This window comes from Mycteria americana, chromosome 8 (assembly GCF_035582795.1).
Source record: "Mycteria americana isolate JAX WOST 10 ecotype Jacksonville Zoo and Gardens chromosome 8, USCA_MyAme_1.0, whole genome shotgun sequence".
In the NCBI taxonomy this organism is placed as follows: Eukaryota; Metazoa; Chordata; class Aves; order Ciconiiformes; family Ciconiidae; genus Mycteria; species Mycteria americana.
The window spans coordinates 46,456,938-46,482,601 of record NC_134372.1 but is presented as its reverse complement, the minus strand read 5'-3'; the positions used below and the strand labels follow the sequence as shown (position 1 = coordinate 46,482,601).

The window sequence follows — 25,664 nt, the reverse complement described above, 5'->3', positions numbered from 1 at the left end:
CAGCCCCGCCCGACGCGGCGCCTGCGCAGTGCGGGGCGCCCGGCTTCCGCCTCCTGCGGCGCTGCCCTTCCCGCTTCCGGGAGTCCTCGGCTCCGCGGAGCGCCCGGCGACGGGCACGGTGGCGGCGACGGCGGTCCAGCGGCGGGGGCTCGGCCCCGGCTCGCCCCACCGCGCCGCCGGCACGGCGCCAGCCGCAGCTCTGAGGGCAGCGGGGCCGCCGCCGCTGAGGTAAATCCCCCCCCCGTTCCTTCCCCGGGCCACCTTCCCCTCACGGAGCCGGTTCCCCTCAGGGCGCCCGCCGCCGCTTCCCCGGGCCCGGCCACCGCGGGCCTTCCCTGCGCTCCCCCTAGCCCTCGCAGAGGCCCGGTCCCGCGGGAAGGAGCGCGGTGGCCCGGTGAAGCCCTGGCGAAGGACGAGCGGGGAAGGTTAGCGGGGATCAGCCTCCTGTCCTGGGGCAGGTCGGGCTGAGGGCTGGGCGACCCGTCAGTCGCCGTCCCTGCCGGTGTTTGGTGTTACTTCTGAATGGGGTGTTTCTAGGTCTTGATTGTGCTCCTTCCTCTTTTCGGGTTACTTAAAAAAAAAATAAAAATCATGTGTCAGCAGCCATGGAAACAAGTGCATGGAAGTAAGTGTCCCTGTGCCCCAGCACAGTTGTGTTGCAGAGTCTCAGGTGCCGCCGTGGGAAGCTGAAAGGGGAGGGAACAGCAACCATTTGACACATCACGCTTTTCAGTAATGGCCTGGAACTTGCTCTAGGGAGTTTTGCTGATTTATGTGGTGCTAGTTTTCCTTGTTTCCAGGAGGGAAGAACAGCCCTTAGAGGAAGTGGGAGTGCAAATAGTTCACACTCTGAAAAGCGAGAGGGTAGATTTCTACAGCACGTATGTGATCGGCACCGTCAAAAAAGGATTGAGAAATCATTGGCTATTTTCTATACTGCCTATATAGTTGTATAATGGTATTGGGACGCTGAATGACAGTGATGTAACTGTTCGCTTTGCTGAAGACATAATTAGGTTGAACTGTTCGCATCAACAGACTTAAATGAGATCTTTTGAAGTGGATGCTCTCTGACTTTGAAAATTTACAGATAAAGTAGAGCCATACTGATTCATTAGTAGAAGAAAATTATGTGAAATTTTAGCAGTTTTAGATTAGAGTTAAAGAGCTGAAAGCTCTTTGTGGCTGAAAGAAATTGTTAATACTTTCACCTCTCAAACGCCCTTGGATTTGCTCTAAAGCAGTATATTTTGTATTGTATGTATCTGATGGATTTCTCTTTTATGCCTTTTATGAAGACAGAACTTTTAAGGGAAGTAAATTGATAGAATTCTGTAGCAGTTGAAAGGGTGAAGATGAAGACTATAGACGAACTGTGAGGCTTTATATGTGTCTGATATGAGGAACCATTGAAACAAAAGCTGTCACACTCCTTTAATTGATAGTGAAAATTGCCAGTGAAAATAGTGCAGCTTTGATCTATGACATTACTTTTTGGAACCTGGAAGGAAGAATCACATATGGATATGGGTATAATAACTGACAGAAAAATGTGCTTACCAGCCTGATATCACAATGCAATCAGTAAACTTGATACCCAAGCTATCTTTAATTGAGTGTGAGGATATAGCGTATATTGATGAATGTAAAAATTAGAATTAAAAAATTACACTCTGAAGTAGAATGTGATTCATCCAATTGTCGTTGGCAAAGGAGTAAAATTTTCAGTTTCCACATAACGATACTGATGCTGGTTTAAGCATCTAGCTTTCTGGAGTCTAATCTGAATTTGAATTTGTGGCCCTATTCCAGAAGAGGTAAGATACAAAGCCCAGCCATAGATTGTATTCATGTCCTTTTCTCAAGGAAAGGTTGTTCTTTAATCCGGAAGTGTTCTGTCCTTGCTCTTGTAGCTCAGTGAACTCTTCGTGTATCGGATAGTGTGTATCTTTGCTGCACACCAAAGTCTTGTGAAATATATTTTCTTTGACTTCCACATCTGTGGGGGAAAAACATCTGTTATCGAAAAGACACCTTACCGAACATCTGGGATGTTATTCTCATGCTTATGGAAAAGTGACTTAGTATCACAAACCTATCGGGTTTATTGCTGATAGCAAAGCTCTTCAATACTTTTTATAAATATGTGTTCTGAAGACATGCATAGGGTTTTTTCTTTCATTTTGCATAACTTGTTTTACCCTGAATTCTCATTGCTCGTTTTTGAGGATGTTTATAAAGATGCTACCAGCATAAAGACCTAAGTAATTAGATGACCAGCTTCCCAGTAAGACACCCATACTTGTGCTTAAGTACTTCTTCTATATACCCTTTTTCTGAGATTATTTAGAAGCAGCATATGCCCTTTTCAGAGCTGAAAAGAAACAATTCCAGTGTCTTCTGATGGCCTGGCACTTGCTGTTTAGTAAGAAACTGGCATAAGGAGAATCATTACAATAGTTTAAAACTTGACTGTCTTCAATATGTACTTACTGAAGATTGTCTCTTGAATTTGTTGCCAGGTGTTTGTATGTAAAAAGCATCACGAGTTATGTGTTTCCAATGTAAAGTGTCACTGTTCATCTGCAATAGAGCAGATATGGGTCAGTACAAAGAAGGACTACAAGGCATAAGCAGGAAATCCATGCGATAAATATGGTACAAAATATATTAAGTTAGAGTAAAGGCAACAAGGATTTAGAGAAGTGATGAGCTATGTCACTGAGGATGTGGGATGGATTTGGGGATAAGTTAATAACAACACTTGGGGTTGTATCGGGGTTGCCATCACAAGCTATTTCAGCTGCTCTTTTCCAGAGTTGTGTGCACTGTGTTACATATGTCCCAGATTGCTGGAATTGCGCATATCTCTTTGTAATTACAGGTAGCAAAAGTTGAGTCTGTCATGGCTAATTGGGATTGTAGTTGACCGACTGGTTCTTCTGAATACTTGCTACTCTAGCAGTTGTTATGTGTGTTACGGTTGCTGAGAAAATTCAGCCTTGAAGCTCTGGTACCTAGCAGAGTTCCCTTGTACAGAGCGAGGCTGCTGCTGGGGATGAGCTAAAGGGTTTTCAGTACAGTTACTGGTTGATGTAGTTATTGGAGTAGTTTTATTTGTTTGCTGTGAGGTTGTTTGCTAGACCAGTCACTGAGAAGTTGAAGCAAGCCACAGTTTACTTATTTAATGGCTTTGCAGTTTAGGTTGTATGTATCTGTAATAAAACGTAGGTTACTCACCTAAATTAGGTGTGATTACATCTAGACATCATCTGATGGATATTTATCTGTCAGCAATGAATAGTCCAAATTGCCTATGGAATTGAATGCAGTAGTAGATTTGCCCATTTGGTTCCCTTAAAATTTTTGCAGTCATTGAAGTTAATGTTTACACTGTAACCTTTTATTGAGACTACAGTTCTGTGATTTTGATTTGCCGTCGATGCTGTGCTTTCTAGGTAGGATTTAAATCCATCGTACGTAAACACTGCGGGATTATTATTCTAGTGTGCGATATCTGTTAGTGTCCCTACAACTATGACTTATCAGTACACAATCAGAAATTTTGAAATAAAAGCATTCTCTACTGTGTTGTGACTGAAATATGAGGAATCTTAGGAACTGTCCGTTGTACAGCTTGAAGGAAAAAGTGACCAAAAAAGATTTAGGCTTTGACATCTGATGGATTTTTAGCCTGTACATAAATTCTTACCTGTATAACTATTTTAAAAAAAAAAAGAAAAAAGAAAAAACAATTAGATTGATTTTTTTTTTCCCTACAACAATGTTTTTCCTTTCCTCCTCAAAAAATAGCAGGGAAGAGGACTGTGCTTAACCCTGAAGTGCCCTTTTTTTTTAATTTAATTGACAGCGCAGGGGCCTCATGATACAATAGTTGTATTGTATCGTTCATCTTCCTAATGCCCTTGGTAACCTTCTTCCAGTAAACTTAGAGAAGGAAGATTTGCTGTTGCAGTGGATCTTCTTTAGCCTCATTAGAAAACTAAAAACATCTTAGGCACAGTCATTTTACAAGACCATCTTTCCAGTGATCATGAGTTTGTAATGTAACTTCTTCAAAATTTTTTTTTGTTCCATTAATATATCTGCATTTTGGGCCTGCATTTCATTAACAATGAGGTGCAGGTCAGGTGAGACATTCTCAACCTGAGAATTTCAAATAACACCTGAGAGTAGAACAGCATTGGATTAGGTTTAATATAATCACCTGTGCAAACAGATGACATTTTGCATGAAACATTGAATAATTTAGTTTTATCTTCCAATGGTAGGTAAAGATTTTTAAACAGTCAAGTTAAAAACTGTTGCTTGGTATATTAGAGATTAAAGTGTCATGTTTTGTCCTGGAGGTTTGTGCTTTAGGTATACAACAAAGACTCAATGTAAATTTGGTTAGGACAGACATTGAAGCAAATAAATTAATAGTCTAGAGGAAAGCTGTGAGCATCTCAGTGGGGATGCTTAGCTCTTCATAAAGTCTAAGTGCTTTTCAAACATTGATCCTCTTCCCCTTGAAGGGGACCAAGGTGGGGGATAATGGTGTGGGCAGCTGGAGAGGAGAACAACATACAGGAGCAGAGGAGGTGGAAGGGGAGGGAGAAGTCACATGAGAATGACTAAATCTATTATTCTTGCAAAAGCTGAACTGTGGTGACACTTCCACGTAAACCAATAACTGATGAGGCTACAATAAACACTGACATTTTGCACAGAATTGCATTTAGGATTAGGGAACTGACTGAACAAGTCATGTCCCTGTCTTGTCAATGAATTCTCTGTTAACAATTTCAAATTATTACTCTGACTTCAATATTTCACCTGCAGAGGCTTAGCATGTCTATTCTATTGCTTGTCATCTTCGACTCAGAGAATGGGTGGGTGACATTGCAAATTAATGTGGTACACTCAACCTGTCGTCTTTTTGTGTGTTTCTACTTAGCTTCTACAAAATGCCATGCCAGTGACAACTTAATGATTGTGGATTTCACAATATTGTGAAAACTTGTTTAACAAAAGTATAAAATGTATTTATAAAGCAAAACAGAAAGCAATCAGTAGCTTCATGCAGTTATATGTGCATAATAAGTGTTTGCATTACCTTTTAGGCTTGCAATAGAATATACAAGATTGTTTAAATAAGACATGAGCCTTCTCATTTTCAGGGGAAGTCTTCATTGGTATAATTCCCCTTGAACTGGGAAAATTTGAAGAGGTATACTGAAGAACTCCATCAGTAATGTTGCATTTGGAATATTTTTTTGTAACAAGCTAGTTTCAGAAGCTTTCCATTAGAAGTAAGTGGCTTCGTATTTTCTATAGCTGTTAAATGTCAGAATCCTTACATTACTCTCTAAATATATTAATTTAAATTAACCATCCAAATAAAAGAGTGAAGCTTCCATGTCACAAAGCTTATTTTAAATATTAGAAAATAAAACAACTGAAGAAATAAACCTAGGTACTTCTTTAGCCAACTTTAATCAGACACAAATTTGAAATTCCTACTCCAAGCTAGCCATTTTGTTCTGTACTATATAAAACAAAGCAAGAAAATCTTTGATCACGTATTAGGGAGTTAATTGCCAAGCAGATGTTGTAGTTTGCAGCAGTAGGACTGGGCAAGAGAATGGGAATGGCAGTCAATGTTGTTGTGCAGAACAAGCGTCCCAACTGTATTTGCCAGAAACCAGTGCAGCAGCGCTTTCTGTGTAGCATGCATGTGGTCACTAACTTTTCCACTCAGAAATTCAGGCCCACACCTCTTCTGTTCTCTTCCCCAAATAGAAATCTAACTCAGGCTTTTGTGCTGCAGTCCTGCTCCAAATACCATGTGGTGATTTCTAAAAGTTAACTGCTAAAATTTTCAAGCTTTGAAGTACCTGGTTTTCTAAATAAAATAAGTTCCTCCTCCTCTTCTTTCATTACAAAAAAGGAATCTTCCACACTTTTAAAACTACTGATGCTCTCTTACTTTGCTGATGCTCTCTTACTTTGCACAGTCCATGTTGGATTTGAGTATTACGTCCTTGTGAAAGGGAAGGACTGTGATTCAAGATCATGGAACATTTGTATTGTAAAATTAAGCACGGTTAGAATGGCTTGTGCTAGCATTTCAGTCCTTATACTGATTTGTATATCATAAGTTGTGTGGTAATTATTTGCCTATATGGTGGAATTCTAGCAAGGAGAACTTTCTAAGTGCATGTTGCCTTTGGATAGTTGTGGGCCATTTTCTTTTATACACAGATTCTGGAATGAGTAGCTTCTTTATTTTTAATTGGCCATAGCTTGATCTAATAATTAGAGTTAAACCATTTTTTTTCCTATCTTACCTTACAATTATAAAAATAGTGAGTGGTAGGCATGCATGCTTGTTATTAATAACCTGCTCCCAAAAACCTTGCTGTAAGCTCTGAAGACAATCAAGTAAGATTATTATTTTTGCATACTCTCTCCCTTAGTCATACAGGAGTGGCAAACAGGAAAAAGACGTAGGTCTTTGGATACATTAGTTTGTAATGCTAAAATCTGGATATCCAACTCATCTTAAAAAACAATGGACAAGACAGATATAACGTTACTTGAAACACTGTTTAGAGTTTTTTAGTTTGTTGTTTGATAGCTTAATCTAAAAGTTTTTTCCTCTTGATCAGAAGCTTGTTTGCTGTAAGTACATGCAGCGTATTTCAAAGTACTGCTATCTGTGTATGTTATTTGTGCTTGACGCTATTTTCCTGATGAAGCAAGGGTGCTTTACTAATCAGTTTGTTGATGATGTCTTTTCAGGTTACATCAGATATGACTATGTGAATAGCCTAGGATAGCCCAAATGAAGGACATGATGTCAGAATAACATACAAAACATTTGTGAGGTATATGGGGTTTTTTCTGTTGTGCTAAAAAATTTCTTGGTTGTCTTTAATACAGTTAAACAAAATGAATACAGTAATTTTATGCCATTTCATTTGTATGCTGAAGGAGTTGCTTGCAGAATTGATCTAAAATTCACATTTGTCGTGGCATACGCAAATGCTGATTATTTTTTTTTTTTTTAAAGAATCTTGATGTCTTCTGATTTAAGGTAACTTGTTGATTTGAGCAGCTGAAAATTTGCCTCGATGGAAAAATAATTGTATATGTCTTCTTTTGAGGTATTGCACCTTAGCTGGAAGGAATTCCAAATTTGTGTTCTATAGGAGGTTTCAGAATCGAGAGGTTGGTTTTAATTCATTGATTCCTCTCAAACACTTCAGAACATCTATGCAGCAGGAGGTCTTGAAGGAGTGGGATTTCTAAACAGTCCTTTGGTGGAAAAAAAAAACCCAGACATTTTGTTTGAAAAAATGTTCCAAGTTACTTCAGTATTGACTTTTAAACAAAAAGATAAAATTGGGGGAAAAAGCAAAAAATTGAAAAAGCTAGTACTTTTGGTATTGTGAATTTGGTTTAATTTACCCTAAATTTGAGTTAACAAAACCAGAATCTGCTGGTGAAAAAATATTTTGACAAAATACTAACATGCGAATGCACTGTATTTGACTGTTTCTGCAGTACTGCCACTTACCTCTTTAGAAGTTTGGCTCTTTAGAGCATTTGTTGGGTGTTTTGTGTGTGTGATAACTTTGCTTGGCTGTCAGCTCTTCGTACACTTCAAGGTGTAGTTGAAAGGTTATTGTACATATTTTTTTGTGGGTCCTTTTTTGAGAGAGAAAAAGTTAGACAATAATATTTCTTAAAAGTTTTATATGCCCATTTTTGATTAAATAATAGCTGCTTTCCTTAGTTATGTTCATGTTCTAGCTGCTAATTATGTAGGCTTCATGAAACTTGACTATTCTTTTACAAGTCTTGACCACAAGGGGTGGTTGATGTCCCAAAGTGCTATTGAAATTAATTGGCATAGATTGTAACCGTAACTGTAAAAATTTAGAAAGATTAGAATAACTTAAAGTGGCTGAAAAGAGGACCATATCTAGGTTAGGTTAAGTTTGAATTGCTTTTAAGGGAGGTGAAGTTTATTCTTTTCTAAGGTATTTTTCTAGTATGTGACTACCTTCATCCATGGCTTAGCCACATTCTAGTAAGAGAGGGGAATTTTCTGTAAAAAAAAAAAAAAAACAAGCCAAAAAACCCCAAGGTGTGGATAGAAAACACAGTGTAACTACTAGAAATTGTAATACTGCATTGTTAGCGACTAAATCCAGGCACCAGAGCTGTATTTCAGTTTGTTCTGTTTCACAACCAGAGAATGCAGCCCACACTTAACTGTGTCCTATGAGTATCTTGGCTAGCTATTTTAACTGTTGCTCTGGGATCCCTACACTGCAATCTGCATATACTTGTTTTCATTTCTAGTCTCTTGGATTATTCCTGCCTAGTTCTGGCATTAAGGCTTAAGAATCAGAAAGATTTACTAGGCAGAATATGTTTATCTGATTCCTGGTAGATAGGACTGAGAGGTTTTTTTAAAGGGTTTAGACATACATAGCTTCATCTGAAAACTCTCTCAGTGTGAGTCTCTTTACCTGGTAATGGTCACTTTGACCATTTTGGACTAACAAAGTGGTCCTATATTCAAGGTCTCGGGATGTAAACGGAAGTGCCGTAATTCCTACCAATCATATATAGGCTACCATTAATAAGGGGGGAAAATGGAGACCTCTGTGTGACTGTCATCAGTCAATATAATGCTTTCAAGTTTCTCTAAGACATGGCCTTTATTAGCATGAATCAATAGGATTTTTAGAACACCGTATACTTCTAAAGTAGCGGGCTATTCTTGATGCATGATGTTTAAGCTTTAATTTGGCTCCTGTTTGTTGATAGTACTTCAGTTCTGCCATTCCCTATCTTTGTTTGTTAGAGATGTCTGGAAAATAATTCTGGTTTTATGAAAACTATTAAGGTTTCAAGTCTTGGTTTTGTTCCCCATTGGAACAACAACAAAGCCCTAAAGAGTTTTCATTAAATTAAATTAATTAGTGTTCTTTGAAAATCTGGTTCTTATAATCCGTTGCCATGCTAATTTAACCACTACCATTTGTTTGCCTTAAGTTTGGGTTGATCTGAGACCATTTTGTGAGTTATCCCATATATCTTTGTAACAGGTTTGGGATTTTTTCAACACAATAGTACTTTTGTCAACAAATTTAGCTGCTTTCTAACTTGCTCTGTTTTTTGTTGTGAACAATGTACTAGAACAGCTGTATTTCCTTTCTGTTTTTTCCTTCTGCTTTTTCCTGGGTTACTGGAGCAGTATGAAAAGTCAACAGTCTGGTGCCATAATTTGCTGTTTTCTGAGAGACATGAGCTGTAATTTAATTAAGACTTTGCCATTTTAGTTTGAGATAAAAGAAAGAGGTTGCATTTTTAACAAAAGGGGAAGAATGGTTTATGGGCACCGCAAGATGGAAATTAAACCATTCTAAAATCCCTTTGTCAAGCATTGAAGTTGTGTGATAAAAAAAAAAGGGGGATTATAAAACTCAGTAAATGGCTTGCAAAATTGTGGATGAAACTTTGTAAATGACTATCTTTTGATTACAGAAATACTTCATCTTTATGTATTCATAGAATTGTTCAGGTTTTGATCAAAAAAATATCTCAGTAATCTATTTTGAACTTGGATATGTTTTATCTTACCGAAATAAAAAACGAGAGCCACCTGTATTTCCAGTTTCCTCATGCATAATAACGGTATCTTTGCTTCCTGCAGGGCAAGGCCAGAAAACCATGCAGTCATCAGGGCACAGATTCCGTGATGTTGAGCACCACCCACTGCTTGCCGAAAATGACAGCTATGATTCCTCTTCCTCAGAGGCCGACATGGCAGAGAGGGTTTGGTTCATCCGAGATGGCTGTGGTATGGTCTGTGCTATAATGACATGGCTTCTGGTTGTCTATGCAGACTTCGTAGTGACTTTTGTCATGTTGCTGCCTTCCAAAGACTTTTGGTACTCTGTGATCAACGGGGTTCTCTTTAACTCCTTGGCAGTGCTAGCTTTGTCATCGCATCTGAGAACTATGCTAACTGATCCAGTAAGTATGCGATCGTTCCTTGATGTTGGATTGTTCTTTCCTGTAGCTCATCATCTGCAGAGAAATTTGGAGAAGCAGTATCAGTCTCCTCCTGCTAGGAAAAGTAGTTAGATGCAGAACCCTCAAGTTGAAGGGATGATATCTGTACTTTTCCTGTTGTTCTGTTAATGAATCCATAAATAATTTTTGACTTGAGGAGCAGGCAGTATAAAATTAATTCATAAGGGAGAGGTAGGCTCATGAGAAATACAGTTTATTTTTTACATATTAACCCAGGTTCTGAAGAAGCTAATAAAGCTTTAGTCTTTTCTGTGCTAATTTTTCTTACTTTTTTTTGTCAGATATATTTTCAAAACTTTGTAAGATGTAGCTTCACCCTGTTGTATCATTTGAAATGTATCTTCCATTTATGGCACATGAAAGAAGTTCTGGAGGTATACATGCTGAAAAACCTCAGTCACATATTGACATAAAGTTCATAAAGAACTGCTGTCCTACATGATCCATGCATTACTGTGTTTAGGTATTTGGAGTCAGTGGGAAGGGAGATTTAAGTTGAACCCACATTGGAACAGTGTAGTTGTAAGAGGTCTTGGAAGTCCTCATTTCTTAGGACTTTGAGTCTTCAGTTCAAGAGTTCAAGAGATTAAATTTTTTATTTTGTACTAAAATCTATTACTCTTTTTAGGGAATAAATCTGGGGAGAGAAGGGTAAAGGGAAAAACATCTATTTTCTCCAGATTTTTGAGACAGTAACAGTGTATATAGAAGTTATGGGAGTGTTCAGAAAAACAGCAGGGTGTTGTAGTTATTGATTTTCTAGGTCTTTGATTTACTTCTGAGCCCACACCCAATGATGAAATGTTATGACTTCTACAGAGTGTGACAGCTAAGAAAGTTAATGGTTTAAGGATAGATTGCTTAAAAATGTGTCTTGGTAAAACTGTGTGTCTTTCTAGACCTATGTTGTTCTTTATGGATAAAACAGGATAGAAATTGAGATGAATCACTACCTTTTTTTCTCCACTCCTTTCCTGCTGACGCCCAGAATGGAGGACGCGACTGTGTGATAGAAACTAAGATTGAAGGAAAAAAGGAATAAACTGCCTCAAAATATACGTGAATTAAATTTACTCTTATAACTATAAAAATAGATTTTTTTCATTGAAAGGAATTGGTGACCGTCTGAGGCTCTGAAAGATGTTTTTGAAATAGAGCATATTTTTGTCAGTAAAATGCTAAAAGCATGGCCTTAAGTTATCATTCTTAGTGACAGGTGAATAGGTGAATGTGAGATGTGCTTTATAAGCATAAATTTACCTGGAACAAGTTGAATTTGTGCTTTAGGAGTTCTCCCTGAGATACTTCACCATGTTTACACCAAAGTATTAACTTCAATGAGAACATTCATATTGCAAAAAACACTTCAGCAATGTAACGTGAGTGTTTAAGAAACTCTCAGTTTGTATCCCTTCAAAGGCCAGCTGGCTCAAGTTTGAAGCACCACTTAGCCAAAGAGTTCATCTGGGGCAGAACTTGGGCTGTGTCTCAGGCAATACAAACACAAGATTGTTATTGCAGGCAAGAGGCAACAAAAACTTTCTGCCTAAGTACAGAGGTGTTTTCCAATTGAATCTGAAGTGCCTGTGGGTTTGTTAATTCTGTCCCAAAAACTTCCTTAATGTGTCTGTGTAAAGCGATGATGTTGCCAGTGGTTTGTTTTTTTTTTTTTTTTTGAATGAGAAATAATTATAGAATGTTGCAGATGACTTAAGCCAACCTGGAGAAGTTTATCCCTGTAGGAAGTAAGTGCTGGCCTGGAGGAGTTGGTACAGAAAGGCCATTGCACTTTGATTTCACATCCCTGTTTATTTCACCATCACTTCCTGTCACAGATAAGCCTTTAGCTCTGTAAATAAGCAAGGTGACAGTGGTACTTTCCATTATTTTCTTCTTACAAAGCCAAAGTTAGATTCTGGTCTTGCAAGGCTTTAGATTAATATTGTTACTGGAAGAAGCAAGCCTGCCTACTATTCCTGTCTGTTCGTCATCTTCCTCATTGTGTTGAAACAGCTGCTAATGCAGCTCTGTGGTGAACAGCTCAGGGAACTAATCACTACAAAATAATTTATTTTCCCAACAGGTTATTTTTCTTCTGGATCAGTTCCTTCAACTGTTTACCATGTAGCTCCACAAACTTTCACAGTAGCAGAAGGCAGCAGAGGATACTAGATGTAGAATAAGGAAGCCAGTGGTGGTTCATGGTGACAGTGTCCAAGCTAAAAGCTTAAGTATAAAGGAAAAAAGAATGACTGTTGGTTCTCAAAAACTTGTGTACATGGGGCAGGTGGCTAAATCTTGGATTCAGAGAGTTGAAATAACATCTTTCAAGTAGTCATTGCTGATTTAACTTTTGTGGATGTCTTGGCCTAATAATCTAATGTCACAACAATTAACATATGCTGCTGTAAGAAAGCATGTCTCTTTTAGTAGTGCTCATTCAGAGTAACTTCTCAGAAAATATTGTACCTGTAGTGCTTGTATCTGCATGTAAAGATGTGTCTTCCTCTTATTTCGTGTATGCTGGTGATAGCAGATTCTATCAGAATTATGCCAATACTTGGCCATAGATGAGTTTTGCTGAAATGAAACTGAATTTGAGGTCAAGCAGAGGTAATTTATTCATTTGGAAATGATTCTGGCTTATGGCAGACTAGCTTTGAGTAAATTAACTTATTTCAGCAATTATCCTGAGATTACTGGTATGAAGTCTGTAAAATGTATTTTTAAATGCTCTCATACCATTTAAGAAGCTTTCTGTCCTTTAATTGAAATGATTTCAGGGGGCCGTACCCAAAGGAAATGCCACTAAAGAATACATGGATAATTTGCAACTGAAACCAGGAGAAGTGATCTACAAATGTCCAAAGTGCTGTAGTATCAAACCTGAACGTGCACACCATTGCAGGTATGCCATAATTTTCTTTAAAGCAGTTATGCATATTGAGTCTTGGAATAATGTTCCTGATACTTATGTGTTAATTTTTTTTCCCACAAATTTCTTTTGGTATCCAGTAAACTTTCAAATACATTGCAGAGTATTTTATAAATATAATATACTATGGCCAAAAATGAATGTGGATGAGGGGAAAGAAGCAAGAGACTCCAGAGTTTTAAAAAATATTCATACTGTGGTGTCTTAAAAACTTTTTGATCTGTGAATATTTTTTCCTGTGCATCATTCTAATTATTGTGCTGTACTGTTGATAATGCAGGGCAAAGGGAAGAATCTCAAGGAAATTTCTGATAGAAGCTGATTTAAGAAATGACTCCTGCAATCTTAAATTAAGAAAATACAGATTAGTTTTAAACTGTCACTTTAATTTGTGTCTTCTTGTCTTCATAGTGCATCATTTAAAGTTATATGTGAATTGGCAGATTATTTTCCCAAAGTTGTATGCGTAATTGGTTAAATGCATGTCTGCTTATTGAAGAGTCATTTTAATAGGGACAGAATTGATGATAATTTTAACTTAGCGTGCTATGGAAGAGATAGTAAATGTATCCATTTTTAATCAGTTCTCAATCTTTTGAGTTTTCAGGCACTGTGGATATGCATTTGTAATGTTTATTGTGTGAGAGTTGAAAATAGATATGCCTGCATAATTAAGACTTATGTAAATATGTAAATGTTCCTGGTGGTGCTCTCTAGGTGTGAGGAGTGATGTGTATTGAATTGTGTGGCGTATTAAATTTAAGTCTCTGAGTTAGTGCCCGTCAAAAGAACAGAGTGAAGTCTTGTCAGGACTCTCAAATTATTCTGTAAATTTGTGGTTTCTAAATTAGATGTCTCAGTGTATGTCACTTATCTGTGTGAAAGTTATGGCTGAGAAGCTATTTCCATTATAAATACTCAGCCTTGGCATTGAAATCTTGTTCTTCTCTCAGATGTGAGTGGGTTTTTGTATCTGGAGTGTGAAGGGAAAAGTTTCATGTATAAATAGTCAAGTATAGAATTATCTTCAGTTAGTTTATCTGTGTTGTAGGTTAGCTTTTGCACAAATGAAGATACCAGGCCTGCCTTCATGTTCAGTGAGTTTGGTTCTGGCTGGCTTTATTACCTCTGGTAGAGTGTTACGTGAACACAGCTGTACCGGTTGCTTGGTGGGCCTGGGGGTGGAAGCAGTGCAGCTGCTTTCTTGTGGCAGAATATAAGCTGTTAATCTCTGGGGATCCAAAACAGTTTTGTGCGGTCTGTTCAGATATCCTGGCATTGTGTTCATGGGATGTGCTAAAGGGACACCTGAGAGCCTCTGATGAGTGTAGGTTAGATCTTGCTAATTTTCTCATCTCAGATTTAGGCTGGCTTCTACAGAGACTTTACGGGTATCTTTGTAAAGTGTTTCCCACATCTTCAGTCCCGATAGGATTTACTTATTTGGAAGTAGTCCTAAATGAAGGCATCTTATGTTGAACTCTACGTATGAATAAAGAAGCTGGAGTATTGGAGAGCCCAGAGCCGCTGCAGCTCTGTGCCCTGCAGAGTCACTTGGGTATGTCCGGGCCGTCATCCTCAGCAGGCATCGTATGACCTTGGATGTTCCAGTAGCCTGTGATCCCAGATAAGGTGGTGTTGATTGAAAAATTACTGTTTCTTCGTGGAAGAAGAATAAAAATAAGCTAAGTAGGGACTTTGAATACATTGTTTATAGCAAGAATTTAAGTGGCATTTATTGTTAAAGCAGAGCAAGAATGGATAGTGTCTACAGTGAAGGAAATCTGTGATACTTTCAAAGGGTTTGTTTTCACTAAATGCTGGTTCAGGGACCTAGTTTTGCACGTCTTGGAAATTGTTTTACTTTTCTATGCCTTGGTAAAATACACTCTGAGATGTTCCACATAAGGGCACAGGATGCATTTCAGTGCTTGCACAGTGCATAACTGGCTTCACAGAATATCTGAAAGAGAAAGCCAGAGCCTGAAAGCGTATGTGCTATCCTTTTGTAAGCCTGTTGTCATGTTTTTCTCAGCAGTTGGATATCTGGTTTAATTGCCTTTGTTTCTGTTACTCATATAATACATGTTACTAGTAGTCGCTGTTAACTTTTCTTAAGTAAAACAAAGGATTTTTCTGTAACTTTTTGAATGTTGAATACATACTGCATAGACCAGCTACCAGAATCTGATTCTTTGCCATAGACGTAGCACTGCAGAAGTGTACCGAATAGAAAAAAGGTTTGTTTGATTATATTGCCAACATTTTATTGGCTTACAAACCCATTCCAAGGACATTAAAAGGATGGTCTAGTCCCAAGTAGTCAAAGTGGCAATTTGCTGATAGAAGAGACTTGAAAATGGAAATTGAAGTTGGTTCCTGTTGGGAAATAGTTACGCTCAAAGCCACAGTGCATGTTTTGAGTAGTAAATTATTAACAGAAGAGGCTCTTATGATGTAGTTATGAAAATTGTTGTGCAACACTGCAGCAGAAGTTCTTTTGCGGAAGAAAAATAGTTTCATAATACACATTAAGGATGGGAGAAAGAACAAGAAACCTTTATTTACAGCTAAATATCTAGCCTCAGTGAAATACACTAAACTGAGATTTTACTAAGCAGTTAACATTTTCAGGAATAAGGAAGAGGCTTATCCTGGGTGAATACTATTTCATTTTCACTGAAGGAGCACAGCTATCATTATTTCTAGCCTATTCTGAGTGCCTGCATTTGTGTGTGAGGAACTGTAACTCAGAATCAAGTCACTGAGATGTTTGTATCAGTCTTCCTGTGAATTTCTGTTATCTAGACCAATTTCTCTTAAGCCATTAGCTGTCTCTTTCTGAATGTTATCTTTGGCATTCAAAACTGCAATTGCATCTGCAGTTGCCTGAGTGCATTCAGCAGCAGTACCAAGCTGGAGAAGACCTTCCTTTGTCCACAGCTCCTTGTTCTCACTACCATATTGCTCCTTCCTCTTGTGTAGGCATGAGTGTTCATGCACAGTGAAATGACCCAGGTTGCAGCTAACGGAGTGACTTCCCCAAACTCTTGCCGCATGAACATCTGTGGTTGGACAAGGGAAGGAATAGCATACAAGTGACGGGGGTAGGAAGAAGGCAGGACTGCTGTTTTCAGCTTTTCTGTGAGTTTGTTGGTTGGAAGTGTTGGTTGAATCGTGGTGTGAGATTAGAAATGAAGGCAGGGTTCCAGACATCTGATGTCTTGGAGAGCTCTGCGTGGGCTTGTGAGAAATACTGAATGAGCAACAGTGCGTCCTGCCCACCTCACATCCTCCAGTGTTTGGCTTGATTGAGTCTGGATATGATTTTACTCAGTACTTCACATTAATATTCTTTTTAGAATGACAGTATATATTCTGTGTTACATTAGGAGCCTTGCATGGTTGTGGTGACTGGAATTAGTTCACCTTCCCCCAGAGCTAGGGAAATTAATGAGAGGCTGAACTTACAGGCAGCAGGCTGTGAAATGAAAATCTTTTAGAGACCCTTCTGAATGCCTTCTCTTGAATAATACCTGTTTCTTCTGCACTAGAGAATGGTTGTGGTGTTTAGTTATGGTATTGGGATTTTCACATGTAACTGGCAGTATTTAAAAAGTAATTTGCATCAGAGGTTGAATCGTCTTTAATGTCCATAAAACAAGAGGCAGTGGGAATGTAGGGGCTGGGTTATGATAGCTCAGGGCAAAGGGAGCTTCAGAGGAGTACGGAGAGATTTGGGATTCTCTCATAACCTGCACAGGAGTATGTTCTGCCTCTTGCTGAATTACCTTGTAATCATGCATATGCGATGACTTAAGAATTATTTTATGCCTTGGAGAATTGACACACACACCCCGCACACCCCACCCCTTTCTTCACTCTAGTGACAATCGTCTGGCTTTACTTCGTGGCTTGTCACTGCAGCACTCGTAGATATCATACATAAATAAGCAGGCATTAAAAATAAAGGGGTTTGAATAATAGTGCTTTTTTAGGCTGCATTTTTTAGGCTTATTTGGCTTTGTAACTGCTGAAATGAAAATGCTTAATATTTTGGATGTTCTGCAGGCAAATCTGGAACATTTTGAGTGTGTGGCTATCTTAAGCACAAAGCTAGGAAAATGAAATATCAGCATTACTTGAGCTATTGGTTTACAGAAGAACTTCAACACATGTTGCAGCTGTTCCATTTCTTTTGTATAACTGTTCATGTTTGGCTGCAGATGGACCTGAGTATAAGAGAAATGAGCCCTCTGGTTCTGTGTGGCCTAGCAGATGTAAAATGGACTTACTGAAATATTTGACTCTTCTTTCTGGAAATAACCTTGACTCAAAACTGGGCAGAAACTAAGCAATTAGTTGCAGAACTAGCAAAGAACAGTAGTGTTTAAGTATTCATTAACAAGTAGACAAAGAATGTGTGCTGCTTATAGTTTCAATGTTTTTGTTTTATGTTGAGGAAGTGAGGTGTGACATTGTAAGCTGCTCTTTAGTGGAGATTTTGATTGCATATGTTTAGAGTTGTATGGCCAGTTGAAACCTCAAGAGTGACAATTTCTCTCTTGAAGATGTGAATTTCTTTTTTTCTGACTCACAAATTAAATTTACAACTTGAAAGCCTGTAAACTTTTTTCTTATGTGAAGATCTTATCTACACAGTCAGTTTTGTAACAACCAAAAGCTGAGTTGTAGGTGAGCAAATAGTTTCTTTAAAGAAATGCAAATAAAATCACTGTTTGCAGTTTGTCAAGAAAGATTTCAGCACATTGTCTTATGACCACTAGATACCCTTGTTTCTACATTAAAAAGGGAAGTATTGTTTCTCAACAGAAGCCTCTTTTCGTTTCCTTTAGTATTTGCAAACGATGTATTCGAAAGATGGATCACCACTGCCCGTGGGTGAATAATTGTGTGGGGGAGAAAAATCAGAGATTTTTTGTTCTGTTTACGGTAAGTAAAAATCAACGGCAGCTTGATCTCAGTATGAATCTACCTTGATTATAACAATTTTGGTTGTGCTTATTAGTGACTAATGACTTAAGGGCAAAATGTTTTGTGTTAGCTTTGGTTTTTTTTCCTTCTATGCAAGATATTCTCCAAGCAGGAAGATATTTCTACTCATACTCATTTTAATCTGTTTTGTAAAGTGCTGTTATTTTAAACTATCTTAATTTTGCTGTGTTTTATATAGTAACAGTTAGTGAAATGGTACTGTGATTTAGGGAGCTAATCCTTAAACTTTCATTGTTGCCCACGTTTTTAGATTCAAGCTTATTTAGAATTTGTTTTTACATCATTGTATTGAATTAAAAATTGAAATAGGACAGTATATTTGCTGTGCAGTGGTGAAGGCTGGCTGAAGGGAACGTCTGGTTTACTACCTGGCAGCAGTCAAAAGTAAGCACTGTCTCTTATTTCCAGATGTATATAGCCCTAATTTCAGCTCATGCGCTCATACTGTGTGGGTTTCAGTTTTTCTCCTGTGTCCGAGGGCAGTGGACTGGTAAGCAAATACTTAACTTTCACTGTCATAATCTAGCAGATATTAAAGGAAAGTCATAGCATTCTACCTATTTCAGTCCCATGTATGAAATATTACAGGACTTTGATCTTTTTAAAGTGAGGTCCTGAAAATGTTTCATACCTGTTTACCCATCTCTCTCTCTCTCTCTCTTTTTTCCCTTTAGTCATTCACTGTAAGAGCTATGGCTGTCAAGGGCATTCTCACTCCCTTTCCACATAGTAAAAAATTACCACCTCTGTAATAGAAAAGAAGCAGGTAGCTGGTCCTCAAACCACCTCAGCACTGTATTACCGGAAGCTGCCAGCTGGGCGTTGTGTGTCACACCATGACAGCTGAAACTTAAACAAATTTCTCCCTCATTCTGTTACTGGAGCCAGCTGCGGGGCTCTTGTAGGAAAGACATTTCCTAAACTGTCCCAGTTGATTTTTTAGGGCTCTGACTTGCATTTCTTAATGTTCCAGTGTGCCAGAGCTCATTCTGATCTTCTGCTTTTGACAGAAGATGGTTGATCATATGTTCTTCCTGGTGCCTGAAGCAACAGGGGAATTCACCTGACTGTTTTTTGCTGAACATTCCCTTAAATGGATGGAATCTTAGTCCTTTTTCTACTTGAAACATTCTGCTTCCTGTATACTATCCCATTTCTTCTTTGTTTAACTACAATAGAGTTAATCAATTGATCAGAGGATCTCCAGAGATGTGACTGTAAGTGTAAGTCAGAACCTGATTGCTTTCTGTGGTGAATTAAAAAAAAAATAAAGCAATCTCAGCAAAATGGAACATCTGGATTAACTAGCAAGTCAGAGCTGACAGTGGTGATGGTTTTTACAGTGTTTGTCATGCATGAAACTTCAAGCTGCTCTCATCTTTATATATGTGCAGTTCCGAGTACTTAAATTGTCCCATGTGCAAACATCTATTTGATATCCTTGAAATATTGAGGCAGGATTGCAGTAATGCAGTACCATGTGCTTTATAGGAAGCCAAAAGTGTTACTTCCTTAAAATTCTTTATTTCCTTGGGCAGCAAATAAAGCTGCTGCAGTGCTAGAAATTAGAAGTTTGTTATAATTTATTGTTATAATGTTTTTTCAAGTGTCAGATATTTAGCTTTTATTGCTGTTTGTTGAAGAAGGGATGTCTCAGTGTGAGCATGCTCTATAGACTTTTTAAAATATTTTTTTTAATAACTACATATGTCATTTTCACAGAATGCAGTGACTTCTCCCCACCTGTAACTGTGATCCTGATGATCTTCTTGTGCCTTGAGGGTTTTCTGTTTCTCACTTTCACTGCAGTCATGTTTGGTACCCAAATCCACTCAATATGCAATGATGAAACGGTAAAGACCTCAACTTCTGTATACTATAACAATTACTCTAGGAAGATGTGATTGGATGTTGTTTTATTTGCATGAGGGGAGGCTCTTATTTTGGAGAAAACCCCATATCTGAAATAGGTCATCATTTTTATTTTCTACAGTTGTAAGCATTGAAATGCTTCCTTGGGGTATGCTTTCTAACAGAAGTTCTTGCATTACTTGCTTTTCTGACATAAATTTTATAATTAGGTTTTCAATTACAAAGATTGCACAGCTTCCGACTTCAGTTTGGACTTGCACTTCTCAACTATCACAAATTCCTGATAAGTGTAATGAGGAAATGTCTGCTTTTCTCAGGTTTACACTTAAACACCTATCTTGTATCAACCCTTCACGCTTTCCTCTACTTTGATACACTTTATTAGAGTATAAACCTAGTTTGGAGTTTTGGCTCCCTTGCCCTTAGATCTGCAGCCTTGAGAGGATGTTTTGTGATGGATAATTGACTGGAAACATAAGGAATTTGAATCTTGTGGCTGTTCAGAATTTTCTCATGTGAGGCTGTTTAAAAGTGTACTTCTGGACTGTGACTGTGAAAAACAATGGGTAAATATCCAGCCTTCATTAGTGGGAAGTACAAAAAATGATCATCAAATAATGCATTTGGGAGAGTAAGCCTAGCTTCAGTAATTGCAGAAGCAATTGCAGTAGCAGAGCCTTCTTGGAAGCCTTATTGTCTGGTTTCATTAACTGAGTAAACAACTTCTAGTGTTAGGTATATTGCGTGCAGATCCTCTGCTTTTAACATCAGCTTTTCTGGTCATTTTGTCTTTTAGTGTGAGGGGGGAAGAGGTAGAGGTAGACCAACCTTCTTGTACACGTTTTATGTTCTACGTCTTGTGCCCTTTACCCACAGTGCTAAATCAGCCATTCTTATTTCTTCCTTACTAAATAAATAACAGTAAGAAACTAATCAGCTCACTAGCTATAAATTAAAAGAATGCAAAATAGTAATCAGTTTTGATAATTGCTGTTTACTAAACTTTACTAAACTTCGGACTTAACAGTGCATCACTGCATGTCTGTTTGTATACAGGAGATTGAAAGACTGAAGAGTGAAAAGCCAACATGGGAGCGAAGACTACGCTGGGAAGGAATGAAATCTGTTTTTGGGGGTCAGCCTTCACTCCTGTGGATCAATCCTTTTGCAGGATTTCGAATCAGGCGACTTCTACTGAGAGCAAAGAAAGGAGGACCTGAGTTTTCTGTTTGAGTCTAATTATGCTGGAACTTGCAAGAATAGTATATAATATTTATTTGGGGCCAGAGAAGGCTGTCTACATATAATCTGTGGCCAGGTGAAACTGATATCAGACATTTGCTTGTAGCAAGCAGAGTTTTATACGTTTATCGTCACAGACATCTCATTAACTTTCAGAGACGCGAACTGGATCTGTAATGGTCTTAACAGCAAGATAACAAAGGAAAAGCACGTGGTCACACTAAAGAAGCCAAATGTTGTCATGCTACTGTAATTTATTTTATGAGATTAATTATCCATTTTTGTTAAACCCTTTTTATTTGATAAATGTTTGGGGAATTACCTGTGTGTTTTTATAAAAAGTATATACTTAGGTGCAGTTGTCAATCATAAGGAGGAACATTATGGTGAAAGTTGATCTCAAATGAGACCTAGCCTTCTAAATCCAGTTTTCAGGGAATAGTGGTTTGTTCCGTTTTAATTTATATTTCAGCTTGTCCTAATAAACAGAGCTGTACTCTTGTGTCCCACTTCAGGCACACATTCCTCATATGCAAGTGATTCAAAGGACTGGTGCACACAACAGCATAACACATCAGAGGCACTGTTACACCCCTGCCAAATGTCTTCCCAGGCTCACAAAAGCATGTCTTGTGTTTGGCAGTATTAATCTCATATGGCATTTAGGTAAGTTCTAAATCTTCAGTAAACAACACTTGTAACTAACGGCTGTGGGCCAGTTTCTGCCCTCAGATATGCATCTCCAATTCTTAATGCATTGATTCTAGAGGAACTTAAGTGTAGTAGGTGTTTGAGGATTGTATCTAGTCCTCTGTGCAGGGGTAAGTGGGACCAGTGACTGTATCCTCCTATGTGAGATTAAGATGAATGTACTGCAGATTGGATTTAATTGACTGAAAATGGTTGTCTTTGTAAGGTCTTACTCTGCCCCTTTTTTATTGTACAGACTTTTCATAGAAGGAAAGCTGTTAACTTAATGATCCCTTGAACAAAGACATCAGAGGAATGAGGGAGGTTGCCTCTCTCTCAAGTACAACAGATCTTAAATGCAGAAAGATCTGCAATAGAAGGAATTATTTTGAATTTAACTGTTTTCCAACCAAAACTACTTTCGAGAAATCAGAGCAATATAGATCTAGAACTGCTTTATGTGGGCCTGACAAACAACAGTAGTGCTAAGAAATATTTATAAATCTGCGAGTAATGAAATACAAGCTGCAAGTAATGAAATTCAGCTAAAAGTGGATTCTTTAAAAATTCTATTTAGACTATTTTTTGTATTGTTAATCTGTTCTATAAATTACCGACAATGTAAAGGATAAAGCAGGAGCCTTGATGCATAGCTTGAAATCGTGCCTAGAAAGTAAATAGCTCCCTGTTCTGGGACTTGCCTTAAAATTGTCCTGTTCTTGCTTTTGCTTTGCCAGTAGCACTGATGATCTGTCCCACCTCAAGCAGTTCAACGTGCTGAAGAATCTTGCATTATAAAGTTTACATACTACAGAAGCTATACTTTCTTTTCTCAGTGACCTGCTTCTCCATTTCTTTGTAACTGTTTGTGGCATCTTGATTCCAGCTTCGTCAGGTTTTATGCCATTGGGTGGGTGAAATTACTAAGGAATCCATTTATTATCTATGGCCCTGCGAACAAAACTGTGCAATACTATGTAATATGTTCACTTTGCTTGGGGGAGATGGTGTGTAACACTGGACAATTTCTAGGTGGACACATCCAATGAAATTGCAGTCATATGAACAAAACTACATCTCGTGTAACTGAGGGGAAAGTCGGCAGTTCCACAAGAATCTTTGCATATTCAGTTGCACATCTTAAAGATTGGGAAAAAATGTGTCTGGCTTTGTCATGAGGCTCTTAATGTGTATATTGTTTAATAAAATATCCTGATGAAAATCAGAAAATATCACTTCAAGCGGTTGAACCCTGTGACTTAGCAAGTGTGTGCGTGTGTGAAATCAGGTTTACTTGGCTTTTCAAACCCTTGTTACGTTGTAATTTTTTTAATGTAAAAAAATAAAGTAATGAATTGAAGTCTTAGTTGATTAACTTCTGCTCTAGATGTCACTTTTTTTTGCACATACACATGCATATTTGCATATATTTAGATTACAGCCACTTCAGGGTAATGGTCTTGCATCCTTTGGCTTGTAGTTTATGTGTACATGTATAGCAAGTAACAGATGATATTGCTCCAAATTAAAGATGCTACTCTGCTTATTAAGGGTTTAAAGCTATGCTAACTGCTTAGCTGTTCTTAGGTGTTTCCTTTTCTGCATCCTCTGATGTAACTGCTTATCTTGTTAGTACCTGTTTGTCTAAGGCAAGTGGGAAAACACGCGGTGAATGCTTCCTGTTTGAAAACTGTTAACAGAGTATCTCAGGCTTTGCACCTTCAAGGTATTTGTGTAAAATACAGGTTTGGACTCCCTAGTTTCTCTGCGCAAATGTTGACTTTTTCCACTAGTTCTGTAGCTTCAGGTACAAAGACAGCTAATTATGCAGCCTAGAAAGCAGCAGTTCAGGTAGTTGTCAACAGAACAACTGACCCAACAAGTGTGAGGGCGAGGAGGAAACGAGGTTTACAAAGGCAGTAAAGGATGGAGAGACTGGAAGCGGTTTATTTCCCGTTTGCAACAATTCTAAAAAATACTTCCATACCTTTCCTGGGTATAATATCACACTTTTGTACACCGCTGTTTCTATGGAGAAAATGGTTCCAAATACACTCATATAAACTTTGTGCCACTGCTTCTTGTATTTTTATCAGGTTAATGATTTGATTATATTTGTATTCAACAACAGTTAGGCTGTGTTGTATTTACATATATTTTAGGGAGGAGCTTGTTTACTCTCCAAATGGACAGATGTCTCTGCAGATGGATCCTGCTAATTGATCTCCTTTTTATTTTCTTGTTTAATTTCTAGCAGTAACGTCAGGTTGTTTCATGAACCCTTTCTGAAGTCTTAGACTGCAGCAGTGGCAAACGACAATTCATTTATGGACTTCTTTATGCCTGTCCTGTGCGGAAGTGGTGTGTTTCTGTGATCGTTCTCACTTCTTTCTATTGGCACTGTGTTAATATGTGAATGTATTCAATGCTGTTGGAGAAGGAAAGTGGCATAAGAGGTTTTGAAATGCAGAAATTGGACTGTAAAATGATTCTTGAATCTGTTGATAACACTAAAATGAAATGCACCAGCATTACTGTTCTGTATATTCTTTAAGTGTTATTCCTCTGAACAGAGTAACAGTTCAATTGATGCAGTGTACTTTGTGGTTGAATATGGATTGGTGCTTCTCGAGTGATGAGATTACGTTTTTTTGCTTGTATCAGTTATTCTTTTTTTTTGTGTTCTGAATTTCTTCATGGAGAAATACTATCGTTCAGGTTTTGCACTATTTCCTGACTGTGTTGCAGTAGCATATATGCTACTGTAATGCACGTTACTCTCATCATACCCAAATAGAGCTCTGGAAAATAGCCACCATGCATCAAAGCAATCACAGTCTTAGTTTCTTAATAACATCAAGTGTAACTTTGCACCTCCAAAATATTTCTGCAGTTTCTTTTAATATTGTAGCGCAGGATGAAGTTAAAAGAAGACCTAGATTCAATGTTAATAAAGCCACATGTTATAATTGGCAAGGAAATGGGTAATTTACAGAGAAATAGATAAGACACTATTATCTGAGATGCACGATTCACGGCGTTCTGACAAAGCAGCTGGCATCTTGCCAGGCAACAGAAATATCTTTAGATGATGGCTCTGAACCGCTTTTGTTAACAAAATCATGATTCCAATAAAGCAGAAATCTAATAAAATAGTCATTTCCAAGGTATATTTGCATTAGAATATTGGTTTAATTTAGAGTGGGGTTTGACATAGGGAAGCCAGAAAGATTTTTGCTCTGGATCTATTCTGGCCCTTAATACAGGCCTCTTGTAAGACAGTAAATTATTCTTGCTAAACCTTCACCAGACTAGCTGAACACTGGAGGCTGAGTCTGATATCTGCTTGTTCCTGGACAGTTTTATTTTCTTCTATCAGATAATATCTTAGATTGTTAATTACATTGTGAAAGCTGGGCTTTGCAGCCATAGATGATTCTTTTTTATGAAAACTAAATCCCTAAGGTGAAAATCCCGAAGGCTGGAGAAATCATTAGAGAAACTTGAAAACTTGGGTTTGAATTAAAGAAAAAAGGCAAACTATCCATATGAAATACAAGAATATGGAATTTATTTCCTCCATAGATTTATTTCCTTGCCATTAATGAGTATAAATGTACATTTAATTTCTAGAAAAATAATGATCTACATGATGGTGGAACTGGAAGCAATGTTAGGTAAGTACAGTTGCATCTGTCATGCAGCAGGAATGCTTGCAGTGGAACCCGGTTTCCAGATATAGCTGTTTCAAATCAAAGTTATCAGCATATAACGTCGGATCAAATTCATC

The 25,664-nt window shown here is 38.0% G+C and overlaps 1 protein-coding gene across 2 annotated transcripts; it reads left to right on the top strand.

Moving 5' to 3' along the window:
• Positions 1-33: 33 nt before the first annotated feature.
• ZDHHC7 (zDHHC palmitoyltransferase 7) lies at positions 34-23,255 on the top strand. 2 transcript variants are annotated; one of them, XM_075510923.1, is made up of 8 exons: positions 34-228; positions 6,808-6,893; positions 9,737-10,059; positions 12,903-13,027; positions 17,911-18,007; positions 18,479-18,560; positions 19,793-19,923; positions 20,999-23,255. In XM_075510923.1, exons 3-8 carry the CDS (start codon positions 9,754-9,756, stop codon positions 21,173-21,175), a joined length of 918 nt encoding a protein of 305 aa, XP_075367038.1. In that variant the 5' UTR covers positions 34-228; positions 6,808-6,893; positions 9,737-9,753; the 3' UTR covers positions 21,176-23,255. The 2 variants fall into 2 exon arrangements, with proteins under 2 accessions (XP_075367038.1, XP_075367040.1); XM_075510925.1 differs by lacking the exon at positions 6,808-6,893.
• The last annotated feature ends 2,409 nt before the right edge of the window (positions 23,256-25,664 follow it).

Excerpts from the sequence above, each read along its gene's own strand:
- ZDHHC7 (XM_075510925.1), top strand. The coding sequence starts at position 9,754 with ATGCAGTCATCAGGGCACAGATTCCGTGATGTTGAGCACCACCCACTG. Across the intron at positions 13,028-17,910 it reads GAACGTGCACACCATTGCAG|TATTTGCAAACGATGTATTC; the intron begins GTATGCCATAAT and ends CGTTTCCTTTAG. Across the intron at positions 18,008-18,478 it reads GATTTTTTGTTCTGTTTACG|ATGTATATAGCCCTAATTTC; the intron begins GTAAGTAAAAAT and ends TCTTATTTCCAG.